The 23,377-nt window shown below is 43.4% G+C and overlaps 1 protein-coding gene across 1 annotated transcript; it reads left to right on the plus strand.

Annotated features, from left to right (window-relative positions):
* Positions 1-16,246: 16,246 nt before the first annotated feature.
* LOC138666133 (olfactory receptor 11L1-like) lies at positions 16,247-17,236 on the plus strand. The gene has a single exon (XM_069754378.1). It carries the CDS (start codon positions 16,247-16,249, stop codon positions 17,234-17,236), a length of 990 nt encoding a protein of 329 aa, XP_069610479.1.
* The last annotated feature ends 6,141 nt before the right edge of the window (positions 17,237-23,377 follow it).

Consider the following 23,377-nt stretch of genomic DNA (forward strand, 5'->3'; position numbering starts at 1 on the left):
TAGTGCAGTGCCCCCCCTTACACAGTATAGTGCAGCAGACACACTTCATAATGCATATACACACATGCTAGAATGCATTCACACACACTGTAAAGTGCAGCAGACACACACAATGCTTACCTCACTTCCTCGTTCCCACCTGCTCTGGCTTCTGCACTCTGTAGAGCATTTCAGCTCCCTTGCTAGCAAATGCTGCATCAGAGGCAGATGGGGAGTGATGGGAGAGGGAGTGTCATGTGACGCTCTCTCCTCCATCACTGCTTTCAACTTGAATGCGGTGGAGGGGGCGGCACCGGGCCCCTCTTACTCCCCCCATAGCAGCCGTGTGGTTTTCCACTATTAGCATCACGCAACTGGCTGGGAGCCCCCGGAGGAGTGGCCCCTAATGTCAGCCCTGAGTGTACATACCTATACATTAAAAGCTTTGTTTTTAAAGCTGAAAAGAAAAGCCAGAGGATTTTTTTACATAAAATTACCAAAATGTCAATGACACCAAAGAATTAATGATCATATTTTTGAAAAAAGCCACAGATCAGTAAAAAAACACAGAGATATTTGGTATCCTTGTAATTATCTTGTACACAACATTAAACACATTATTTATGGTGATTGGCAAATGGTGCAAATAATTGGCACATTTTATAGAAAAAATATTCACTTTTATTGCTTTTGGAGAGCAATAGATGAAGGCCCTGTTTCATAATTTTTCTTTGTTTGTCTTGTGGTATTCGCTGACTTTTATTGTATCAAATTCAACAAAATTATGCATTTGGCGCAAATTCAAAAATTGTCTTTTTTCTTGTTAAATCATTTTTGTGACTTTTTGAGAAAAAAATTAAACTTTTTGTGAGTACAGAAAATCACTGCTGGTGGGCTGGAATATAATTTGGCCAAATTTTGCAGCTCTTTAACCCCTTTACCCCCAAGGGTGGTTTGCACGTTAATGACCGGGACAATTTTTACAATTCTGACCACTGTCCCTTTTTGAGGTTATAACTCTGGAATGCTTCAACGGATCCCAGTGATTCTGACAATGTTTTCTCGTGACATATTGTACTTCATGATAGTGGTAAAAATTCTTTGATAGTACCTGCGTTTATTTGTGAAAAAAAACGGAAACTTGGCGAAAATTATGAAAATTTCACAATTTTCCAACTTTGAATTTTTATGCAATTAAATCACAGAGATATGTCACACAAAATACTTAATAAGTAACATTTCCCACATGTCTACTTTACATCAGCACAATTTTGGAACCAAAATTTTTTTTGTTAGGGAGTTATAAGGGTTAAAAGTTGACCAGCAATTTCTCGTTTTTACAACACCATTTTTTTTTTAGGGACCACATCTCATTTGAAGTCATTTTGAGGGGTCTATTTGATAGAAAATACCCAAGTGTGACACCATTCTAAAAACTGCACCCCTCAAGGTGCTCAAAACCATATTCAAGAAGTTTATTAACCCTTCTGGTGCTTCACAGGAATTTTTGGAATGTTTAAATAAAAATGAACATTTAACTTTTTTTCACAAAAAATTTACTTCAGCTCCAATTTGTTTTATTTTACCAAGGGTAACAGGAGAAAATGGATGCCAAAAGTTGTTGTACAATTTGTCCTGAGTACACCGATACCCCATATGTGGGGGTAAACCACTGTTTGGGCACATGACAGAGCTCGGAAGCGAAGGAGCGCCATTTGACTTTTCAATGCAAAATTGACTGGAATCGAGATGGGACACCATGTTGCGTTTGGAGAGCCCCTGATGTGCCTAAACATTGAAACCCCCCACAAGTGACACCATTTTGAAAAGTAGACCCCCTAAGGAACTTATCTAGAGGTGTGGTGAGCACTTTGACCCACCAAGTACTTCACAGAAGTTTATAATGCAGAACTGTAAAAATAAAAAATCATATTTTTTCACAAAAATTATCTTTTCGCCCCCAATTTATTTTACCAAGGGTAAGAGAAGAAATTGGATCCCAAATGTTGTTCTCCAATTTGTCCTGAGTACGCTGATACCCCATATGTGGGGGTAAACCACTGTTTGGGCGCATGGGAGAGCTCGGAAGGGAAGGAGCGCCGTTTGACTTTTCAAAGCAAAATTGACAGGAATTGAGATGGGACGCCATGTTGCGTTTGGAGAGCCACTGATGTGCCTAAGCACTGAAACCCCCCACAAGTGACACCATTTTGGAAAATAGACCCCCTAAGGAACTTATCTAGATGTGTTTTGAGCGCTTTGACCCACCAAGGGCTTCACAGAAGTTTATAATGCAGAGCCGTAAAAATAAAACAAAAATTTTTTCACACAAAAATTATTTTTGTAGCCCCCAGTTTTGCATTTTCCCGAGGGTAACAGGAGAAATTGGACCCCAAAATTTGTTGTCCAATTTGTCCTGAGTGCAATGATACACCATATGTGGGGGGAACCACTGTTTGGGCGCATGGGAGGGCTCGGAAGGGAAGGAGCGCCATTTGGAATGCAGACTTAGATGGAATGGTCTGCAGGTGTCACATTGCGTTTGCAGAGCCCCTAATGTACCTAAACAGTAGAAACCCCTCACAAGTGACCCCATATTGGAAACTAGACCCCCCCAGGGAACTTATCTAGATGTGTTGTGAGAACTTTAAACCCCCAAGTGTTTCACTACAGTTTATAACGCACAGCCGTGAAAATAAAAAATCTTTTTTTTTTCCCACAAAAAATATTTTTTAGCCCCCAGTTTTGTATTTCCCCAAGGGTAACAGGAGAAATTGGACCACAAAAGTTGTTGTCCTATTTGTCCTGAGTACGCTAATACTGCATATGTTGGGGTAAACCCCTGTTTGGGCGCACGGGAGAGCTCGGAAGGGAAGAAGCACTGTTTTACTTTTTCAACGCAGAATTGGCTGGAATTGAGATCGGACGCCATGTCGCGTTTGGAGAGCCCCTGATGTGCCTAAACAGTGGAAACCCTCCAATTATAACTGAAACGCTAATCCAAACACACCCCTAACCCTAATCCCAAAAGTAACCCTAACCACACCCTGTTAGGGCTAGCGGAACGCACCAAATAATAAGACTGATAGTGTATGGTGCGTTCGCAGCCCGGGGTCCACCGTGCAGAGATGGAACCTGCTGCTAAGTAACGACGGACTATATGGCGGTACTCATAAGAATACACATGTGGGTTAAACCTCACCCAACGTGAAGGAAGCGATCCTGTTGCGTCACAGGATCGCGGTACCGCACATAGAAGGCGAGCAAGCAGTCAGCGAACTTAACCCCAACTAGGATTGAAGTCCGATTAGACCCTTGCTGGCACAACACCTCAACTGGGTGTGTAAAGGCAACACTTATAATTAGAGCACCGAAGTGCGAACTGTGCCGTGCTGGCAGGCACCACTAAGCACCCAGACGTGGGTCAGGAAGCGCACTACTGGCGCGTGGCGCCGCACTGGCGGTCACAGCAATAGACGCTGATACGTGTGTGACACGTTGAGTGATTTGTCGGGCGCTAGATAGCAGCCATACTCCATACGCGAACAGTCATACAATAGGGTAGAGGTATTTAATGAACGACTTGCACTCACAACAAACACACGTATTCAAATGTACACTAGCGCATGGCCGTGCGGTCATGCGCAGTTTATATAATTGCAGGACAGGAAGTAGCCACAGAAACTTTGCCCTTCCAAGACCTGCCAAGAGGACCAATGGAATGCGCTGCAGAGCCAGAGCACATGACCCTCGATCTCCAACGGGAGATCTTGCTCTGGGCATGCTCAGTGTGCGCAAACAAGGACTTAGTCCCAGGGAAGTCCGCTCGCCGCTGACCAGCACTGACTTTAATGGCAGGAGCTGAAGAAGCAGCAGTAACTCTCTGTACAGAGTGAGAGCGAGCAAGACACTGGGAGCGACGTCCCTGCTGAGCAGACTCCACTGCGGCTGGAGGAGAATGGGAGTCCGCAGCGGAGACGGATCGAGATTCCCCCTGTGCAGCAGAGGATACTCGACTCCTAACATTACCCTCCCTCCTAGGGCCCCCCCCTCCTTGGGCCTCGCTACGCTCGAAGGCAGCAATGAGCTGTGGGGCCCGAATGTTTTCAGCAGGCTCCCAAGACCTGTCCTCTGGACCATAACCCTTCCAATCTACCAAATAAAACTTTTTGCCGCGTACCACCTTGCATCCCAAAATAGCGTTCACCTCGTAATCGTCCGTAGACAAACCCGATGTCCCGGCAGATGACTCGGAAAACCGGGACATGTATACGGGTTTCAAGAGGGACACATGAAAGGTGTCGGTGATACCCAAGCGTGGAGGAAGAGCCAGGCGGTAGACCACAGGATTAACCTGTTCGAGAACCTTGAAGGGACCCAAGTAGCGAGGAGCAAACTTAGTGGACTCAACTCGCAGCCTGATGTTACGGGCGGAGAGCCACACCAAGTCACCAGGGGCAAAAGTCGGAGCGGGGCGCCGATGAACATCGGCGGAGGACCTCATTCTCTCCTTGGAGGCCCGAATGGCATCCTGCGTGCGATCCCAAATGTCCCGTGCCTCCACAGCCCAGTCTGCCACCCTGGGATCAGCAGAAGACACAGGCATGGGCACAGGAACACGCGGATGCTGGCCGTAATTTAAGAGGAATGGAGTCTGACCGGTGGAGTCGGCTACGGCATTGTTAAGTGCAAACTCTGCCCACGGTAGCAAGGATGCCCAGTCATCCTGTCTGGCAGAAACAAAATGTCGCAGATATGTGACCAAGGTCTGGTTGGCCCTTTCTACCAACCCATTCGTCTCGGGATGATATGCCGAAGAGAGATTTAACTCAATACTGAGTAGACGACATAGCTCCCTCCAGAATCGAGACGCAAACTGGGGACCCCGGTCACTAACAATTTTGTCTGGCATACCGTGTAAGCGAAAGATATGCTTGATAAACAAGACAGCCAACGCCCGTGCAGATGGTAGCCGTGGAAGAGGCACCAAATGCACCATTTTGGAAAAATGATCGGTGATCACCCAGATAATGGTGCAATTACGAGACTTGGGTAAGCCAACCACAAAGTCCATCCCGACCATCTCCCAGGGCCTGTCAGCCATGGGCAGAGGATACAGCAAACCAGCTGGCCGTTGCCGAGGAGTCTTGTTCCTGGCGCAAGAGACACACGCCCGAACGTACTCCACGACATCACGAGCCATATGCGGCCACCAGTATGTCCTCGCCAGTAACTCTGATGTCCTTTTAGTACCAAAATGTCCACCCACCCTGGACGAGTGCGCCCAAGAGAGAACCTCCGGTCGCAAACTAGATGGAACAAAAGTCTTGCCCGGGGGCACAGACTCCAGCGAAACCGGGGCCACGGTTCTCAAACTCTCGGTGGGGACAATAAGCCGAGGCTCCTCCTCCTCCTCCGCAGATGACACAACGGAGCGAGAGAGAGCGTCGGCCCGAATGTTCTTCTCCCCAGAAAGGAAATGGAGGGTGAAATGAAACCGGGAGAAGAACAAGGACCATCTGGCCTGGCGAGAATTCAACCGCTGAGCTGTCTGCAGATACACCAAATTTTTGTGATCTGTGAAGACTTGGAAGGGAAAACGTGCTCCCTCCAAGAGATGTCTCCACTCCGAGAAAGCCAACTTCATGGCTAGCAACTCCCTGTCACCGATGGAATAATTCCTCTCTGCTGGTGCGAAGGTCTTGGAGAAAAAGAAGCAAGGATGCTTCCGACCTTGAGCATCCTTTTGGAAGAGGACTGCTCCAGCACCAACAGAAGAGGCATCCACCTCCATGATAAATGGCTTATCAACATCGGGGCGATGAAGAATGGGAGCGCTAGCGAAGTGTGACTTTATAGAGATAAAGGCCTTGGAGACCTCCTCAGACCACAATTTGGGATTCGCCCCCTTCTTGGTGAGGGCAACCAAGGGAGCTACCAAAGTTGAGAAGTGCGGGATGAACTGGCGATAATAATTGATGAACCCCATAAAGCGCTGCACCGCTTTAAGAGAATGGGGTTCCTGCCAGTCCATCACAGCCTGTAGTTTGGCAGGATCCATAGCCAATCCCTGAGCTGAGATGATGTAGCCTAGGAAAGGTAAGGACTCCTGCTCAAACATACACTTCTCCAACTTGGCATAGAGGGAGTTTGCCCGTAGGAGGTCGAAGACTTTGCAAACATCTCTCCGTTGGGAGTCAATATCTGGAGAGTAGATGAGAATATCATCCAGATAGACTACGACCGAGGTGGAAAGCATATCCCGGAAGATATCGTTCACAAAGTCTTGGAAAACGGCTGGGGCATTACAGAGCCCGAAGGGCATCACCAGATATTCATAGTGCCCATCCCTGGTGTTAAAAGCCGTCTTCCATTCGTCCCCCTCACGGATGCAAATCAGGTTGTAAGCACCCCGCAGATCCAGTTTAGTAAATACCCTTGCTCCCCGAAGCCTATCGAATAGTTCAGATATTAAAGGCAAAGGGTATTTATTCTTAACGGTGATGGCGTTAAGACCCCTGTAATCTATGCATGGGCGCAATTCCCCACTCTTCTTCTGCACGAAGAAGAACCCTGCCCCAGCAGGTGACACTGACTTCCTGATGAACCCTCTTGCCAGATTTTCCTGGATGTACTGTGACATTGCCTCCGTCTCCGGGAGAGATAGCGGATAGACTCGACCCCGGGGAGGCTCAGCACCAGGCAAGAAGTCAATAGGACAGTCATAGGGGCGATGGGGCGGAAGGTTCTCCGCTGCCTTTTTGGAGAATATGTCTGCATAAGACCAATACTGCTTGGGGAGAGAGGAAAGATCTGCGGGTACCTCTGTTGTAGCAACCTGAACGCACTCCCTCTGACACCTACCCCCACAAGATTCACCCCATCCCAGAATTCTGCCTGAGGACCACTCGATATGAGGAGAGTGGTACCGTAGCCAAGGTATTCCCAACAGGACCTCATCAATTCCCTCGGGAATGACGAGCAGAGAAATAATCTCCTGATGAGATGGCGACATGGACAGAGTAAAAGGGATGGTCTGGTGAGTTATCTGTGAGGGCAGAGACGACCCATTCACCACTCGTACCGTTACAGGTTGAGCTAGCATAACCAGAGGTATTGCGTGGCGTTGGGCGAAGGCAGAAGACATAAAATTGCCCTCCGCCCCAGAATCCACGCAGAGCTCTACCGAGTGGGAGAATGAGCCAATAGTAATTGTCCCCTTAAAGGACAATTTAGAGGCAAACGTCGCCGTGTCTAGTGTACCTCCACCTACGACCACTAGACGCTGACGTTTCCTCGACCGCTGAGGACATCTGGTGGCTAAATGTCCAGACTGCTGGCAAACATGACAGACCCTGAGTGCACAAGCGGTCCGGGACTTAGATCCCGCTTGTGACACTTCCCTGGCCTCATGTGACTCAGGAACCAGGACCGGAGATTCCAGAGATTTGGCGAAAGTAGGAGCCAGCCGAAACCTCTGCCTACACTGGGCTCGCTCTAACCTCCGCTCGTTAAAACGGAGGTCAATTCGAGTGGAGACAGTTATTAGCTCCTCCAGTGTGGCAGGAATCTCCCTAGTGGCCAGAGCGTCCTTTACGTGGTCAGCCAAGCCCCTCCAAAATATGGGGATAAGGGCTTTATCCGACCATTCCAGCTCAGATGCTAAAGTGCGGAATTGGACGGCAAAATGACTGACCAAGGACTCTCCCTGAGTTAATGCCAGCAGTTTGAGCGCAGTGTCATGGGTGACTTGAGGTCCTAAAAAGACCTGTTTCAAAGTGCTCAAAAACAGGGGAGCACTCTGCACCACATGATCGCCACGCTCCCACAGCGGCGTAGCCCATTCCAACGCCCTGTCCGACAATAGAGACACAATAAATCCCACCTTAGCCCGCTCTGTGGGGAAACGTGCAGCCAGAAGCTCGAGATGAATAGAGCACTGACTCACAAATCCCCTACAAAATTTGCTATTACCAGAAAATTTTTCTGGCAGCGGGAGGCGAGAAAATGTCGGAACAGGGGTGGCAATGGACAAAGTTGCTGCAGCCACGCTGGCAGACTGTACAGCAACTGTGGTAACATCCACAGCTGAGGTTGCGCTCTCGAGAGCCGCCAACCTACCCTCCAGCTGCTGTATATACCGCAGGGATTGCTGTTTGTCCGTCATTACTAGCCAGACCCTGGCGCTAGTGTAATGTTAGGGCTAGCGGAACGCACCAAATAATAAGACTGATAGTGTATGGTGCGTTCGCAGCCCGGGGTCCACCGTGCAGAGATGGAACCTGCTGCTAAGTAACGACGGACTATATGGCGGTACTCATAAGAATACACATGTGGGTTAAACCTCACCCAACGTGAAGGAAGCGATCCTGTTGCGTCACAGGATCGCGGTACCGCACATAGAAGGCGAGCAAGCAGTCAGCGAACTTAACCCCAACTAGGATTGAAGTCCGATTAGACCCTTGCTGGCACAACACCTCAACTGGGTGTGTAAAGGCAACACTTATAATTAGAGCACCGAAGTGCGAACTGTGCCGTGCTGGCAGGCACCACTAAGCACCCAGACGTGGGTCAGGAAGCGCACTACTGGCGCGTGGCGCCGCACTGGCGGTCACAGCAATAGACGCTGATACGTGTGTGACACGTTGAGTGATTTGTCGGGCGCTAGATAGCAGCCATACTCCATACGCGAACAGTCATACAATAGGGTAGGGGTATTTAATGAACGACTTGCACTCACAACAAACACACGTATTCAAATGTACACTAGCGCATGGCCGTGCGGTCATGCGCAGTTTATATAATTGCAGGACAGGAAGTGGCCACAGAAACTTTGCCCTTCCAAGACCTGCCAAGAGGACCAATGGAATGCGCTGCAGAGCCAGAGCACATGACCCTCGATCTCCAACGGGAGATCTTGCTCTGGGCATGCTCAGTGTGCGCAAACAAGGACTTAGTCCCAGGGAAGTCCCCTCGCCGCTGACCAGCACTGACTTTAATGGCAGGAGCTGAAGAAGCAGCAGTAACTCTCTGTACAGAGTGAGAGCGAGCAAGACACTGGGAGCGACGTCCCTGCTGAGCAGACTCCACTGCGGCTGGAGGAGAATGGGAGACCGCAGCGGAGACGGATCGAGATTCCCCCTTTGCAGCAGAGGATACTCGACTCCTAACACACCCCTAACCCTAATCCCAACCCTATTCCCAACTGTAAATGTAATCTAAACCCTAACCGTAACTTTAGCCCCAACCCTAATCCTAACTTTAGCCCCAACCCTAACTGTAGCCCTAACCCTAACCATAGCCCTAATCCTAGCCCTAACCCCAGCCCTAACCCTAGCCCTAACCCTAGCCCTAGCCCTAACCCTAGCCCTAACCCTAGCCCTAACCCTAGCCCTAACCCTAGCCCTAACCCTAGCCCTAACCCTAACCCTACCCCTAATCCTAGCCCTAACCCTAGCCCTAACCCTAGCCCTGACTCTAACCCTATCCCTAGCCCTAACCCTATCCCTAATGGGAAAATGGAAATAAATACATTTTTTAAATTTTTCCCTAACTAAGGGGGTGATGAAGGGGGGTTTGTTTTACTTTTATAGCGGGTTTTTTAGCGGATTTTTATGATTGGCAGCCGTCACACACTGAAAGACGCTTTTTATTGCAAAAAATATTTTTTGCATTACCACATTTTGAGAGCTATAATTTTTCCATAGTTTGGTCCACAGAGTCATGTGAGGTCTTGTTTTTTGTGGGACGAGTTGACGTTTTTATTGGTAACATTTTCGGGCACATGACATTTTTTGATCGCTTTTTATTCCGATTTTTGTGAGGCAGAATGACCAAAAACCATCTATTCATGAATTTCTTTTGGGGGAGGCGTTTATACCGTTCCGCATTTGGTAAAATGGATGAACCAGTTTTATTCTTCGGGTCAGTATGATTACAGTGACACCTCATTTATATCTTTTTTTATGTTTTGGCGCTTTTATACGATAAAAACTATTTTATAGAAATAATTATTTTTGCATCGCTTTATTCTCAGGACTATAACTTTTTTATTTTTTTGCTGATGATGCTGTATGGCAGTTCGTTTTTTGCGGGACAAGATGACGCTTTCAGCGGTACCATGGTTATTTATATCTGTCTTTTTGATCGCGTGTTATTCCACTTTTTGTTCGGCAGTATGATAATAAAGCGTTGTTTTTTGCCTCGTTTTTATTTTTTTTTTTTTTACGGTGTTTACTGAAGGGGTTAACTAGTGGGCCAATTTTATAGGTCGGGCCGTTATGGATGCGGCGATACTAAATATGTGTACTTTTATTGTTTTTTTTTTATTTAGATAAAGTAATGTATTTATGGGAATAATATATATATTTTTTTTCATTATTTAGGAATATTTTTTTAAATTTTTTTTTTACACATTTGGAAAACTTTTTTTTAACTTTTTTACTTTGTCCCAGGGGGGACATCACAGATCGGTGATCTGACAGTTTGCACAGCACTCTGTCAGATCACCGATCTGACTTAGAGCAGTGCAGGCTTCAGAGTGTGAAGCCACCTCCCTCCTTGCAGGACTCGGATGCCGTGGCCATCTTGAATCCGGGTCTGGAGCAGGAAGGGAGGTAGGAGACCCTCGCAGCAACACGATCACATCGCGTTGATGCGGGGGTCTCAGGGAAGCCCGCAGGGAGCCCCCTCCCTGCGCAATGCTTCCCTGTACCGCCGGCACATCGCAATCATGTTTGATCGCGGTGTGCCGGGGGTTAATGTGCCGGGAGCGGTCCGTGACCGCTCCTGGCACATAGTGCCGGATGTCAGCTGCTGACACCCGGCCGCGATCGGCCGTGCTTCCCCGTGAGCGCGGCCGATCGCGTATGACGTACTATCCTGTCGGTGGTCATAGGGGCCTACCCCACCTCGATGGGATAGTACGTCTAATGTCAGAAAGGGGTTAAAAAGTCTAAAATGACAAATCGGGAATCGCTTGACAAAGATGAAAAAACAAATAAAAATAGAAGTGAGCACATATAAAACAAACTTAAAACAAAATACAAACTAATGAATTGGGTGCTAACAAAAAAAGGTGCAAAACACTGAAAATTAACACCTTCAGAGAAGATTGGGTAGTTGAACTGCAAGCAAAGAATTCACATATTGCGCTGCAAAAGCAAGAAATGTGAATATCTCTGCAATGAAGCTCAAAAATGTATTTATTTATTATATATGCATATATAGCACCATCATATTCCACAGCGCTTTACAGATATCACCATCAACATCATTGGGTTTACAATCCATGCAAAATTCTAGAAATTCATGCAAAAGTGGGAAGAACATAAAAACTCCTTGCAGATGTCGCCCTTTGAGGGATTTAAACCTAGGATCACAGCAAAATGGAAAAAAAAAGTCAGAATCAGGGCAACTCAGCGATTTCAATAGGGTAATTAACTAAATTCTTTTTGGCAAGTAATAATAATAATAATAATCTTTAATTTTATACAGAGCTAACATATTCCTCAGCGCTTTACAGTTTGCACACATTATCATTACTGTCACCGATGGGGCTCACAATCTAAAATCCCTATCAGTATGTATTTGGAATGAACGTCTTTAGAAGAAATGTAATAAAAAGCAATCAAAATACTCTATGTACCCCAAATTAATATCAGTAAAATGATCAGCTCACCATGCAAAAATCAAGCCATGGTATAGCTCAATAGAAGGAAAAAATAAATTGTTATTGTTTTGGGAAAATTGCAACACAATCCATACCACAATCTGTATTAAAAAAAAAAAATTTTTGCAATTGTCACACTGGCCACTGTGGCTTTTTTAGCCTTTAACTTCCTATTGTTTTAGGAAACAATACATGTACATAGCTACAATCGTCAGCTCTCAACCCTATCTTTTGTATTGAAATATTTAATGAATGTGAATAAGGGTCAGTGTGAAGGGAGGAGGAGCAGGGTCAGCTCTGACATTACCAATTATGGATGGTGAATCCTGTGTTATTAGTTTAATAACACAGTATAAGTATAAAAATTAGGGCAGAGCTAGCCTTTCTTCACAAAATAATAGAAACAATAGAAAAGGGGAAATTAATATCCCCATATAAATTACAAAGAATGACAACATGAAGTTTTCAATATTGTCATATGTCAATAATCCTTCCATAGAGAGTATGAATTTATTGCTGGTCAGCTCTGAGTTAACCCATTCAATGTTATAATTCAGAATGGCCAAACACAAAAAAAGTGCATGACATCTAAAAAAAGAAATCATTTGGTATCACCACATGCATAAATTAATAAAATATTAAAGTAATTATCCAACATAGTGAATGTGAAAAGGGGAAAAAAAACAATCAAAATGGCAGAATCGCTATTTCTCATGTCACCTCACCTCCAAAAGATCGTATGGATACTAAAATGGCATGCATAAAAGCTAAATCATAGCCCACAAAAAAAAACAAGCCCTTTCTACACATCTCAAACATCTCGATCCACCAAAAAATAAAAAAAAAGTGTTGGCTTTTATAATATGGCAACAGAAGCCAAAGGCGAGAAAGAAAATGGCTGTGCTTTAAAGTAATAAAACTCAAGTTTTCTCCTTCAGATACCAATTTTAATTTTTCCAAGACTAGTTTTGTTATTCATGATTCGACAGTATGTGTTTATTTAATATTATTATAACGATGACGACGATAATAATACTACTGAGCATAGAAACGCTCTTATTTTATCTCTTTCCTTGTGGGAATTTGGCATTTTTGTCTCTTGAGGTTTTGAAAAACAATAAAATACCCCAGGTAAATTCTGCTGTCTCTACTTTGCTGAGAGATCGCTTGCTTAAACATCTTAGGTGCCTTGTGTACATGTATTTTTATGACCACAACCAGGTGAAAGTAAGGTATTGGATCACAGTTAAACTAATACTGATTAATTTGTAATTTCTGCGTACAGTTTATACTTTCTGATTTTTTATTACAGTTACCTAAATGTGTAGAAATGTATACTTTCATCTTGTTATTCTTTTGTCAGTAAGAAAACTTATTAATGATGAGCAAGCGTACTCGGATAAGGATAAGGTGTTATCCGAGAATGCTCGTGTGCTAATAGAGTATCTTTGGCATGCTCGAATACTATGCTCGAATTCGCGCAGCGGCATGTCTTTTGGCTGTTTGTTAGGCAATCCCTACATGAGTTGAGGCTGATGAACAGCCTCCAGTCATGCAGCCACGGTGACTCGAACATAGTATTAGAGCACGCCAAAGATACTCTATTAGCACATGAGCGTGCTCGGAAAACACCTTATCCGAGCATATTCGTTCATCACTACCTATAATCAAACAAAATAACCATTACTGTCTATTCCTGTTATTATAGACCAAGGCTTATAATGGGGACCTTGAACTAAACAATGACCATTTAGAGTCTATAAACAAACTGATCTTAAACTCAAAAGAAAGATCTTAAATTTTGATTTAAACCTAAAATTTACTATAGTTCAAGGTTTGAGCCTTAAATTGTACACTTATTTATGCTATGTATTATCCTGTAGATAGAATTGGTAGCAACCTTTGTTTTAAACACATACAGTATACCTTTAAAGTCATATTATAATTTTGCAACCTACTTTAGACACCAACTCCTGGCCATGTGATAAATACATACTGACCCAGTTCTGATTCCAGTACTGTAACTGCAACATGTCTTGTATCTCTGTGTCCATCACATAGGGACAAAAGGAATGTAAACTGAAAAGGCTACTATTGAATGACTTGAAGCAAAGTTTTTAACAAAAAGTACCGTATTTTTCGCTTTGTAAGACGCTCCGGATTATAAGACGCACCCCAAATTTTGAGGAGAAAAATAGGAAAAAAACTTTTAAATAAATTGGTGGTGCTTGTTATAATCCATGCATCTTATTGCTTAACCGGGGGTTGTGGCTGCAGTGGATCAGGGTCCCAGGGTCACTGCTGGAGACAGGAGTGAAACGTTGCCGCAGACTGAGATGAGGGGGTGTGCAGGTGTCCTGTGCTGCAGGGGGACTCCGGTGCTACAGGGGTGTGTATGGTGCTGCAGGGGTGTCTCTGGTGCTGCAGGGGTGCCTCCGGTGCTGCAAGGGTGTCTCTGGTGCTGTGTGGGTGTCTCCAGTGCTGTGGGGGGCTCTGCCGTCATTTTGTGAAAGGCCAGAGCCTCCCAGCAGTTCCCCCATGCTTTCTTGTGCGGTGGACTTTGGGAAAATGGCTGCCGGGAGGCGGTGCATGCACAGATGGAGATCTTGGGACCAAGATCTCGAGAGATGAGATCTCAGCTCTGAAATCTCATCTCCCGAGATTCCGGTGGCCATTTTCCCAAAGTCCGTCACACAGGAAAGCCTAGACCAACTGCCGGGGGGCTCTGGCCTTTCACAAAATGTCGCCAGAGCCCCCCCCAGAGCACCGGAGACTTCAGCGTCACCCTGGGCGGCAGCGGACAGCAGCAGCAGCGGCAGACAACCGCAGCAGTGGTGGCGGACACCACCTCATCCCAGCCTATAACCGTAAGTGGTATATCCGCTTTGTAGGACGCACCCCCATTTCCCCCCCAAATTTGGGGGAAATAAAGTGCGTCATACAAAGCGAAAAATACGGTACATTAAAAAGTTATATACTTTTTAATTTTACATGAATAACTTTTAATACAGATACATTTTCTTTTAGACAACAACGTAGTATATATCTTGCTTTTAAACATTTGATATTTTTAAAAATGTATTCTTGATTTCAGCTACAAAATCCATTTAGAATTAAACAAACTTGAGTAATTCTGGCTTATTGAGTATTGAGTTTCTAGCTTAGCACTCACATTAAACCTGGCTCAATCAGTTCATTTACTGTGATGCAAAAAGCAGCAGGAAGACACAATAAGATTTGTTCCTGTGGCATAAGACAAGTGATATATCAACTCAAGAGATGTGTGTTTTTTTAGCTGGCAAACTTGGATACCATAGCTTGAACCTCTTGGATCGAGTGAGGAAAAGATATTACAGCAGAACTAGCTAATATATTGTTTGAGAAGTTGGTAGGGTTAGAAGATGTAATCCAGATATTGCTATCTACTGAATGTCAGTAATATATTGCAAAATGGTTGATGGAGTATTAATCATTTGGTCTTAACTTTTGTTTTCAAGGGACCAACCTGTTTGTTTCTAATTTACTTTGTAGGTGCAATTTATGATGATTATGCATTTCATGAATAATTCCAGCTTAATCTTACTCATCTGAATATCGCAAGAGTACACTATATAAAGCCTAGTAGAAAAAAGATGTTGTGAACATCATTCTTTGAATTCCCTACATTTTGCTTAAAATATCTTTATAGGAAACTATTTCTGGCAAATATAGTCATTTCCAAATTCTCATTAACAAACACATTGAATTAAATAATATATCACTTATTAATTCAGATTTTGATTTACCTTAATTGAATTATGGATATAGTTTTAGCAGCTTTTAACGTTATAACATACGAATACCATACATAATATTTTTTTAATAGCTAGACTTAATGCAACTCTACACCAAACTGTATCGAGATATTTAGAAATTTACTCATTACATTGTATATAAATGCACAAAGCAGAGTGTTCAACTTTACAATATAACATATATGCAGCATCTACATAATAACTAGTATTGGAACCAGAATCAAAAAAGTAAATGACAGCAAGCAATTATCTCTCAAAACCTACTGAACAGTATTAGTGAACAATATTCTGCCAGCTATCCAATGGCCAGAGAATAGTATTGAAGTCCTAAGTTTTAACCAAAATATCAGAGACTTTCGTGATGTCAATTACATAAATAGTTGGTCATATTCCCAACTTTTTCATCTAATAATCTGGCTGTAATGACAACAGAAATAGTAGAAGTGCTTTATCATCAGTTGAAAGTGTTTATTTAAAGGGTTCTCAAACAATACTCCCGCATTGGGAGAACAGGGCCGATGACATTTCATCTGCAGATGCCTGCCAGTACATGTCCTTGATAGACAGATGTCATGAACATGTCCATCTCAATGAATAGGAGAGGAACATGATATTTGCCCATCATGTATGTGTTGTGCCAGGCAACTGACGACACCACATCATCATAACAACTCACCTCCTAATATAAAGGTGAGTGAAACTGGAGAACCCGTTTAATTATTTAACTACACATTTTCCCAAATTTTTGTTTTGCTTGTATAGGTACTTTGGATGGTTTTTGCCTTTATGTTCCAATTGCAACATGCAATTTGTCAACCAAACCTATGTAAATGACTTTACACTGCTAGGCCTTTTAAACTCAGCAGAAGCCAACATTCCTGTTTTTGCTGTATTCCTTATTATATTTCTAGTGACGATCACTGGAAATGTCCTCATTGTGACTGTGGTGATAATGGACCAGTCCCTTCAAATACCCATGTACTTCTTCCTTTCCAATCTGTCTTTCCTGGAAATATGGTATACGATGACAATAGTACCAAAACTTTTAGCTAACCTGTTAATGAAGAATAATAATATTTCTTTTTCTGGATGCATGACCCAACTTTTTTTCTTTGTTACATTTGGGGCCACTGAGTGTTATTTGCTGTTAGTCATGGCTTATGATCGGTACATGGCCATCTGTAAACCTCTTTATTATTCTAGCCTGATGGACACCAGTACGTGTATACAACTGGTTGCTGGCTCCTGGATAACTGGTGTTCTCACAGGATTGATTCCTGCTCTCTTTATTTCCCATTTAGGCTTCTGTAACTCTCGACATGTAAATCACTTCTTCTGCGATATTCCACCTCTGTTGGAATTATCTTGTGGTGGTGACATCTACCTTGCAGAAATCTCCATTTTTATCCTATCTCTTACTGTATTGTTTTCCTGTTTATTGCTCACTTTGGTGTCCTATTTCTTTATTGTCATCAACATATTACAAATCAAGTCCAACAGTAGTCGGAGTAGAACATTTTCTACATGTGGGGCTCATCTTACAGTTGTACTGATATACTACGGTACTATGATATTTATGTATGTTCGCCCTCACTCCAGCTCTTCCTCAGACCTCAAGAAGTTTATTTCTGTTTTCTACACAGTTGTAACTCCAGGGCTAAATCCTATCATCTATAGTCTGAGAAACAAAGAGGTTAAAATGTCTGTGAAAAAGATTATGCAGAGAATTTTACCATCAGGCTTTAATAGACAAATGTTTTCACTCCAGAGAAATATAAGTAGTATTTTTTGAAACATATTAACGTGAGAATTATAATTAAATGCGCATGACCTGTTATGATATTTACACGAATCAATCATTTAAGAAATACATTTTTCATTTATGTAACACTGGGTAACATTTATGTCATTTTTGTTTAGTTGTATTATGTTGTATGTTTAATTTTTTCCATTCACAGTTTTTTAGTACTCATAAAGAATCTTCCATATTATATTTTGTTACTGATTAAATTGTGCACAGAATGGTAAAGAGGTTGTTCACTACTTTTTCATTGATGCCCTATCCCTAGGATAGGACATCAATGTCTGAACGGGAGAGATCCGACACCTGGCACCCCCGCCAATCAGCTGTTAACAGTGGCGGCGGCTGCCGCAGCCATTCGGGACTGTTTGCTTGCAGAGCTGGCCATCTACTTGTAGTGGCCGGGACTTGGTACTGCACATCCACCTGCTATTGAGTTGAATAGGAAGCAGATGTGCAGCAACAAGCCCCGGTCACTACAAGCAGATGGCCAGCACCGCAAGTAAGTACTTCTGGTTGGCTGCCGCCGCCACCGATAGGACCTGACCAGCGAGGGTGCAGGTTGTCGGCTCCCAGACGATCAGACATTGATGCCCTATGCTAAGGATAGGGCATCAATGTAAATGTAGTGAACATCCCCTTTAATCCGGTGTGGGAAGATGTTGAGTTTTTAAGAAAGTTAAGAGTTTAAATGATGATTGACAATTTTTTTCTCTTGCTGCTAGCATGACAGTCTTCTTGACCAAGGTCCACAGAACCGCACACTGAATCTAATTACTGACATATGTTACCAACAAGCACTATGGCAGCTGTCATCAGCTGGAGAAGATCATTTTTTTCCCTTATAAAATAAAGGAACCATATATTATTGTGATAAAGCTTTAAAGACAAATACAATTTTAGTTTGTGGTTTTGGTATAATTACATCTTTCCAGGGCATTTTATTAAAAGCTACAAATAGTTTGCCAAATTGGTTCTTTGGACCACAGATCAAAGGTACCATTTATTTTTTTATTAAACCTTTCAACAATGAGGTTGTCCAGAAAACATATTTCCACATACACTATTAGTAGAGATGAATGGATGTTTTGAAATTTGAGATGAGCATATCTTTTGAAATTTGAATTCAACAGCCTTGTTAAATTCACCCCCCCCCCACCAAAATTCATGTTTGACAAATTAATCCGCCTCAAATCTGAATATTACAAAGCCTCTAACTGTCCAGAAAAATGTGCTTAACACTCTGAGCTGTCCTGTGACTGTATTGAACCCTTTCTGAGCTCTTGAATGCAATTATAGACTCTAGGGTTTGCTCACATAATCATTTGAATGATGACGGATGCAATTGTAACTTACAACTAGCAAACGATGTCAGACAAGTATTTACATAAGATGAGATTCGTGAATCAAATGGTTGTATAGCTATCATAATATGGACCGTGTTGTGCTGTATTCACACAGACAGTGTACAGTAGGTGTGTTCAAAGTCCACATTTCTTAAGTGATACTATTTATTTTGATTAGATGAATTTAGTATTGTAGAAACATTTCTTTTGACACTGCATAAAGAAAATTATATTAATTTAAAATGTTCGATAATCAGTTTCACTATTTTAGATAATAAGAGGCATTTGCAATAATAACGATGAACGATATAACACGAATAAATACTTGTTCCAATGGTCCAACTGCTACTGAACAATTGCCCTGGAAAACCATCAATTAATCACTGAAAGCAATGCCTATTTACAATTTGAATTTCCAATCCTCCTTTCCTTGGTCTAGTTCAATTGTTGAACGAGTGAACAATCATCAAACATCAACATTACACAGTTTTCAAAAAATGAATGAGAATTTTTTTGCTCCCAAAAATTATTTCATGTGCGATGGTTGAGTGTTTTTGGATACATCAATCAGTCCCTCAATCCATTCACATTACACAATTACAACACCAGAGTTACCACAAAATAAGTGGTCAACTCAATGAAGCTCACCAATCAAAGAATCATTTCAAATATAACATTTATTTAAGAATATATAAAAAGGATCCAAATAGCCACATATAAAGAATATTAGAACACAAACGATAACCCCATATCAGAGGGGGACATCCACCCACAAGCCAACACACATGTATTAAATAAGACAATCTATAAATGTACTGGCAAAGAAAGCTATCTCATATGATAAACCCAGGCTAAAGCACCTTATTCACATAAGCATACTCTCACTGTGCCCGTCGGAGCTCTATTTACAATGAGTGCAAGAACCGCATCCTAATAATACTGAACCGATGGGAACCATTACGAGTGCCAAAGAATCGGCATAATGAAGGCCCAGGGTGATATACTTAACAGCCCGTATCTTACCAGGTAAGTGCCCGTATAGTGGATGTCCTCCTCCGGCGCCCCGACGCGCGTTTCGCCCTCAGCTTCTTCCTGGGTGTAGGTGCGGACAGGTAACCTGCAATTAGCTGTCCTGCCAGTCTCTGAAATAAGGCGTAGAGGTCCTTACTCCCTCGGTGTTCCAGCTACCTCAGAAGGAGGCAGCCTGAGCAGGGCTGATCCCCTTCGGGTATCCTCTCCTTTGCTTCGACTTCCTTCACACTCGCTGCAATACAATTCTGCCTTTCAATGTTTCTTTCTGGGAGATGCAGCTCTGAAGGCATGCACAGCTCCATTAACCTTCTGTCCCCCTCAGACCACTGTCTGAAACTCCCTCTGTTGGGAACTAACTAACTTTCCCTACAGACTACCAGTTATATATATGTGGGGAGTGACCTAATAAATAAGAGCAAAAGCTCCCCCTGGTGGCCTGGAGTGTGAAAGTGTTGCATGTTTGTGATAACATAGACCTTGAGAGTGTCACAAGACACAAGACCTTGATGAACATGTGCAAGTTGCTATTCTTTCTACATCCCATTTTTTATTCTAGTGAGTGCATTTTCTAGGATAAATATGAGGGAGAGAACATCGTTTAATCTACAATTGTACCCACTGACAAATTTTGTAGCCTTTTTGAAGAGTTTTGGCAGGCTACATGTGTTCTTCATCAGCTAGTTTGACTGCTATATGGTATAATCTATGCTCTATGCTTCTTTTACAGACGCTCCAACGTATGCAATTCCGGTGGGCTGCAGCATCGTAAATCAGTTGATGCTCTGTCAGACAGTTCTGTACTTGCAAAGCCAGGAAGGCATAATTCGCCATGTAAGAACAGTTAAAATGAGCAGACACTTTACTGGCCGTACTCAGCACCTTCTTCAAAAGGGTATCATTCTGAAATAAATGTCGTATATTTGAATTCAGGACATGTGCCATGCATGGAGCAACCATAAAACAGCCAGAATGTTACAGACATTGTTGCGAATGGAAATTTTCAGTTGCATTTGACAGGGAACCAGCAAGCATGAGATTTGCAACCTTTTACACAGCCACAGCTCATCCATTGTATGGCTTTTGTTCTCAAACTTTCAACTTGTAAAATCACTTAGCAGCGTTTTATTTTGCATGAGAGGAAAGAATGAGGGTAAAAAAAGAGGAGAAGCCAGCGCAGCCTAAGGTTAAGACGCAATACATAAAGTGCGAATGCACATATTAATTTCTAACTGTATTTTCAAAATGAGACATTTAGCAAACAATTGATCAATTCTTTGAGCCACCCGTAGTGTAGGACTGCCCCATTATGAGATTGCCGTGAGAGGCGGGGTGGCTCAAAGAATTGATCAATTGTTTGCTAAATGTCTCATTTTGCATTTGCACTTCATGTATTGCGTCTTAACCTTAGGCTGCGCTGGCTTCTCCCCTTTTTTTACCCTCATTCTTTCCTCTCATGCAAAATAAAACGCTGCTAAGTGATTTTACAGGTTGAAAGTTTGCTCCGAAAGAATGAGGGTGGTGTGTGGAATCAACACTGTGCTGTTGGGAATGGGGTCATATTAGTACCTACTGGCAGTGTAAACAGACATAACTCCCAGTTGCAGGGCTTCGCTACCTGTTCCAACCGTAGTGGTGCCTAGTTGCTGCTTAAAACATTCACCCAGTGGGTCATGAAATTCATGTATTGTCCCTGTCCATAGTTGCTGCTCCAGGTGTCTAAGGTGCAGTACACTATGAAACTCAAAGACTAGTTGAGAGAGCAGTCTACATTCTCATGCACATGAAGCACAGAGCAGACACCACTTTTGGCACGAAATAATGGTGGCTGGTTATCTTCTAGCAACAATTATCACATGCCATTATTTCTTAAAAGGCAACCGACTGCACAAGGTGGTATGGCAGTAACTGCACCACCAGCAAGTTAAGGTGAGAGATTAGATGGTAACAAGCAGGTGGCTGGAGATGTACACCAGTTTCTTCTACACACAATCAGGGATAGGTATCTGCCACGCAAAGGAGAAGGAGGAGGGGATGTACTCAGAGTATGACAAAAAGTAGTGGTAGATAATGATGATGTGATGATGGCACCAACCAGGTACTATTTGAGCATGCGGACTGCTGACAGAAAGATGAGTGTGAGGTGCAATGGTAGGAGGACAACTTGAGGCTTCTTCTGACTGCTGGCCGGCTTGCTTTTCCCAAATGAGCAGGTAATGTAATATCATGTGTTCATAAGGAGTTCTTAGCCAGTACGAGCTGGGACACCCATCTCATATTTTCCTCTTGCAGATCCTGCAAACTTCCAATAAAAATCTAGTGGCAACATGCAAAAGAATTCCAACATACAAGATACCTACATATATGACTCACCACCAGATGTTTCAGGTGTTGTTAAGACTACTCAACCAATAACACATGTGACATCACCTGCTCCAAAACTGACTTCAAAGCAAGCATTTTTGCCCCAGAAGATATTTTAGTCACACGTCACCTGTGCTGTATATCAACAAGGCCAACGCACTCCTCCAATGACATCACCTCCTTGGCACACCTGTTTTGTTCACCACAGAATCATCATCAATGATTTGTCTCACACTTGTATATGTGCGGGAAATGGCCTCAGCTCCTTCTTTCCCTAACCCTGGGCTGATTCCCACTTTGAGATTTGCACTGCCTCAGAATATTACTACAGTGATAGCTCACAAAGCCAGCAATATGATTTGGTATGCAAATCATGCTCTCCATCTCTTTCAATAAATCACCTGGAAGAATATTTTTTTTTATTAAGTATTTCCTTTAGCCCCCAGAGTGCTTTCATTTATGGAACTAAGAGAAAAAAGTAGAAATAGCTGCCATCAGACTCAGACTGCCCTACCATTCAATCACTGAATCCAACCATGGGTCTCATCTCACAACCGAGCTGCGCACATTTCCAAGCACCTGCACACTGCTGTACTTTACTCTGCCCTCAACAGGGCAGAGAAGTACATCTGCGTAGGAGTGCCAATGCTGGGGAGCGATGAAGAAGCAGGAGGGTGGCACCACAAGAAGATGTGAGGCACCAGACCGGGACCTGCGACACCCATCGGACCGGACTGCCCCCCCCCTCACCCCCAGGTGAGTATAATATAACTTATTTTTCTTCACTTGCAGGTTGGATCGGGCGCTTATCTACAGCACTATAGAATGCTGTAGATAAGCCCTGAAAGGCAATGGCCACACATTATAGCGTCAAATCTGCAGGTTCCCTTTAAGTGCTTCGTGACCTTGGACCTACTGAGTATGCCCAGGAGATTTTGCGCGCACAGTAGCTGTGAGTTCTCAATCGCCAAATGATGATTAGTTGATATAACTAGAGTTGAGCGACCTTGACCTTTTTAGAGTCGAGCCGGGTTTCGCGAAACCCGACTATCTCAAAAGTCGGGTCGAGTGAAATCGGCCGATTATGACGTAAAGTCGGGATCGACCGAAACACGAAACCCAATGCAAGTCAATGGGGCAGCATAGTCGGCAGTGAGTGGGGGCCAGGAAAACACCTAGAGTGCCCATTTTAATGTCAAAACCATCCATTCTTCTTAATGAAGCTTGTCAAGCGTAATTTACCTTATAATAATTGGAAGGCATTTGAAATTGGGGTTCATTTGGCTAAAGTTGTTGTGGGTAGGGCTGGTTCAAGTAATTAGTGGGCCCAGGAAATCTGGACCACGTCACGGCAGTGGAGCAGGGAGAGGTAAGTATTTCAACTTTGCAAGTG

This window comes from Ranitomeya imitator, chromosome 1, assembly GCF_032444005.1.
Source record: "Ranitomeya imitator isolate aRanImi1 chromosome 1, aRanImi1.pri, whole genome shotgun sequence".
Taxonomy (NCBI): Eukaryota; Metazoa; Chordata; class Amphibia; order Anura; family Dendrobatidae; genus Ranitomeya; species Ranitomeya imitator.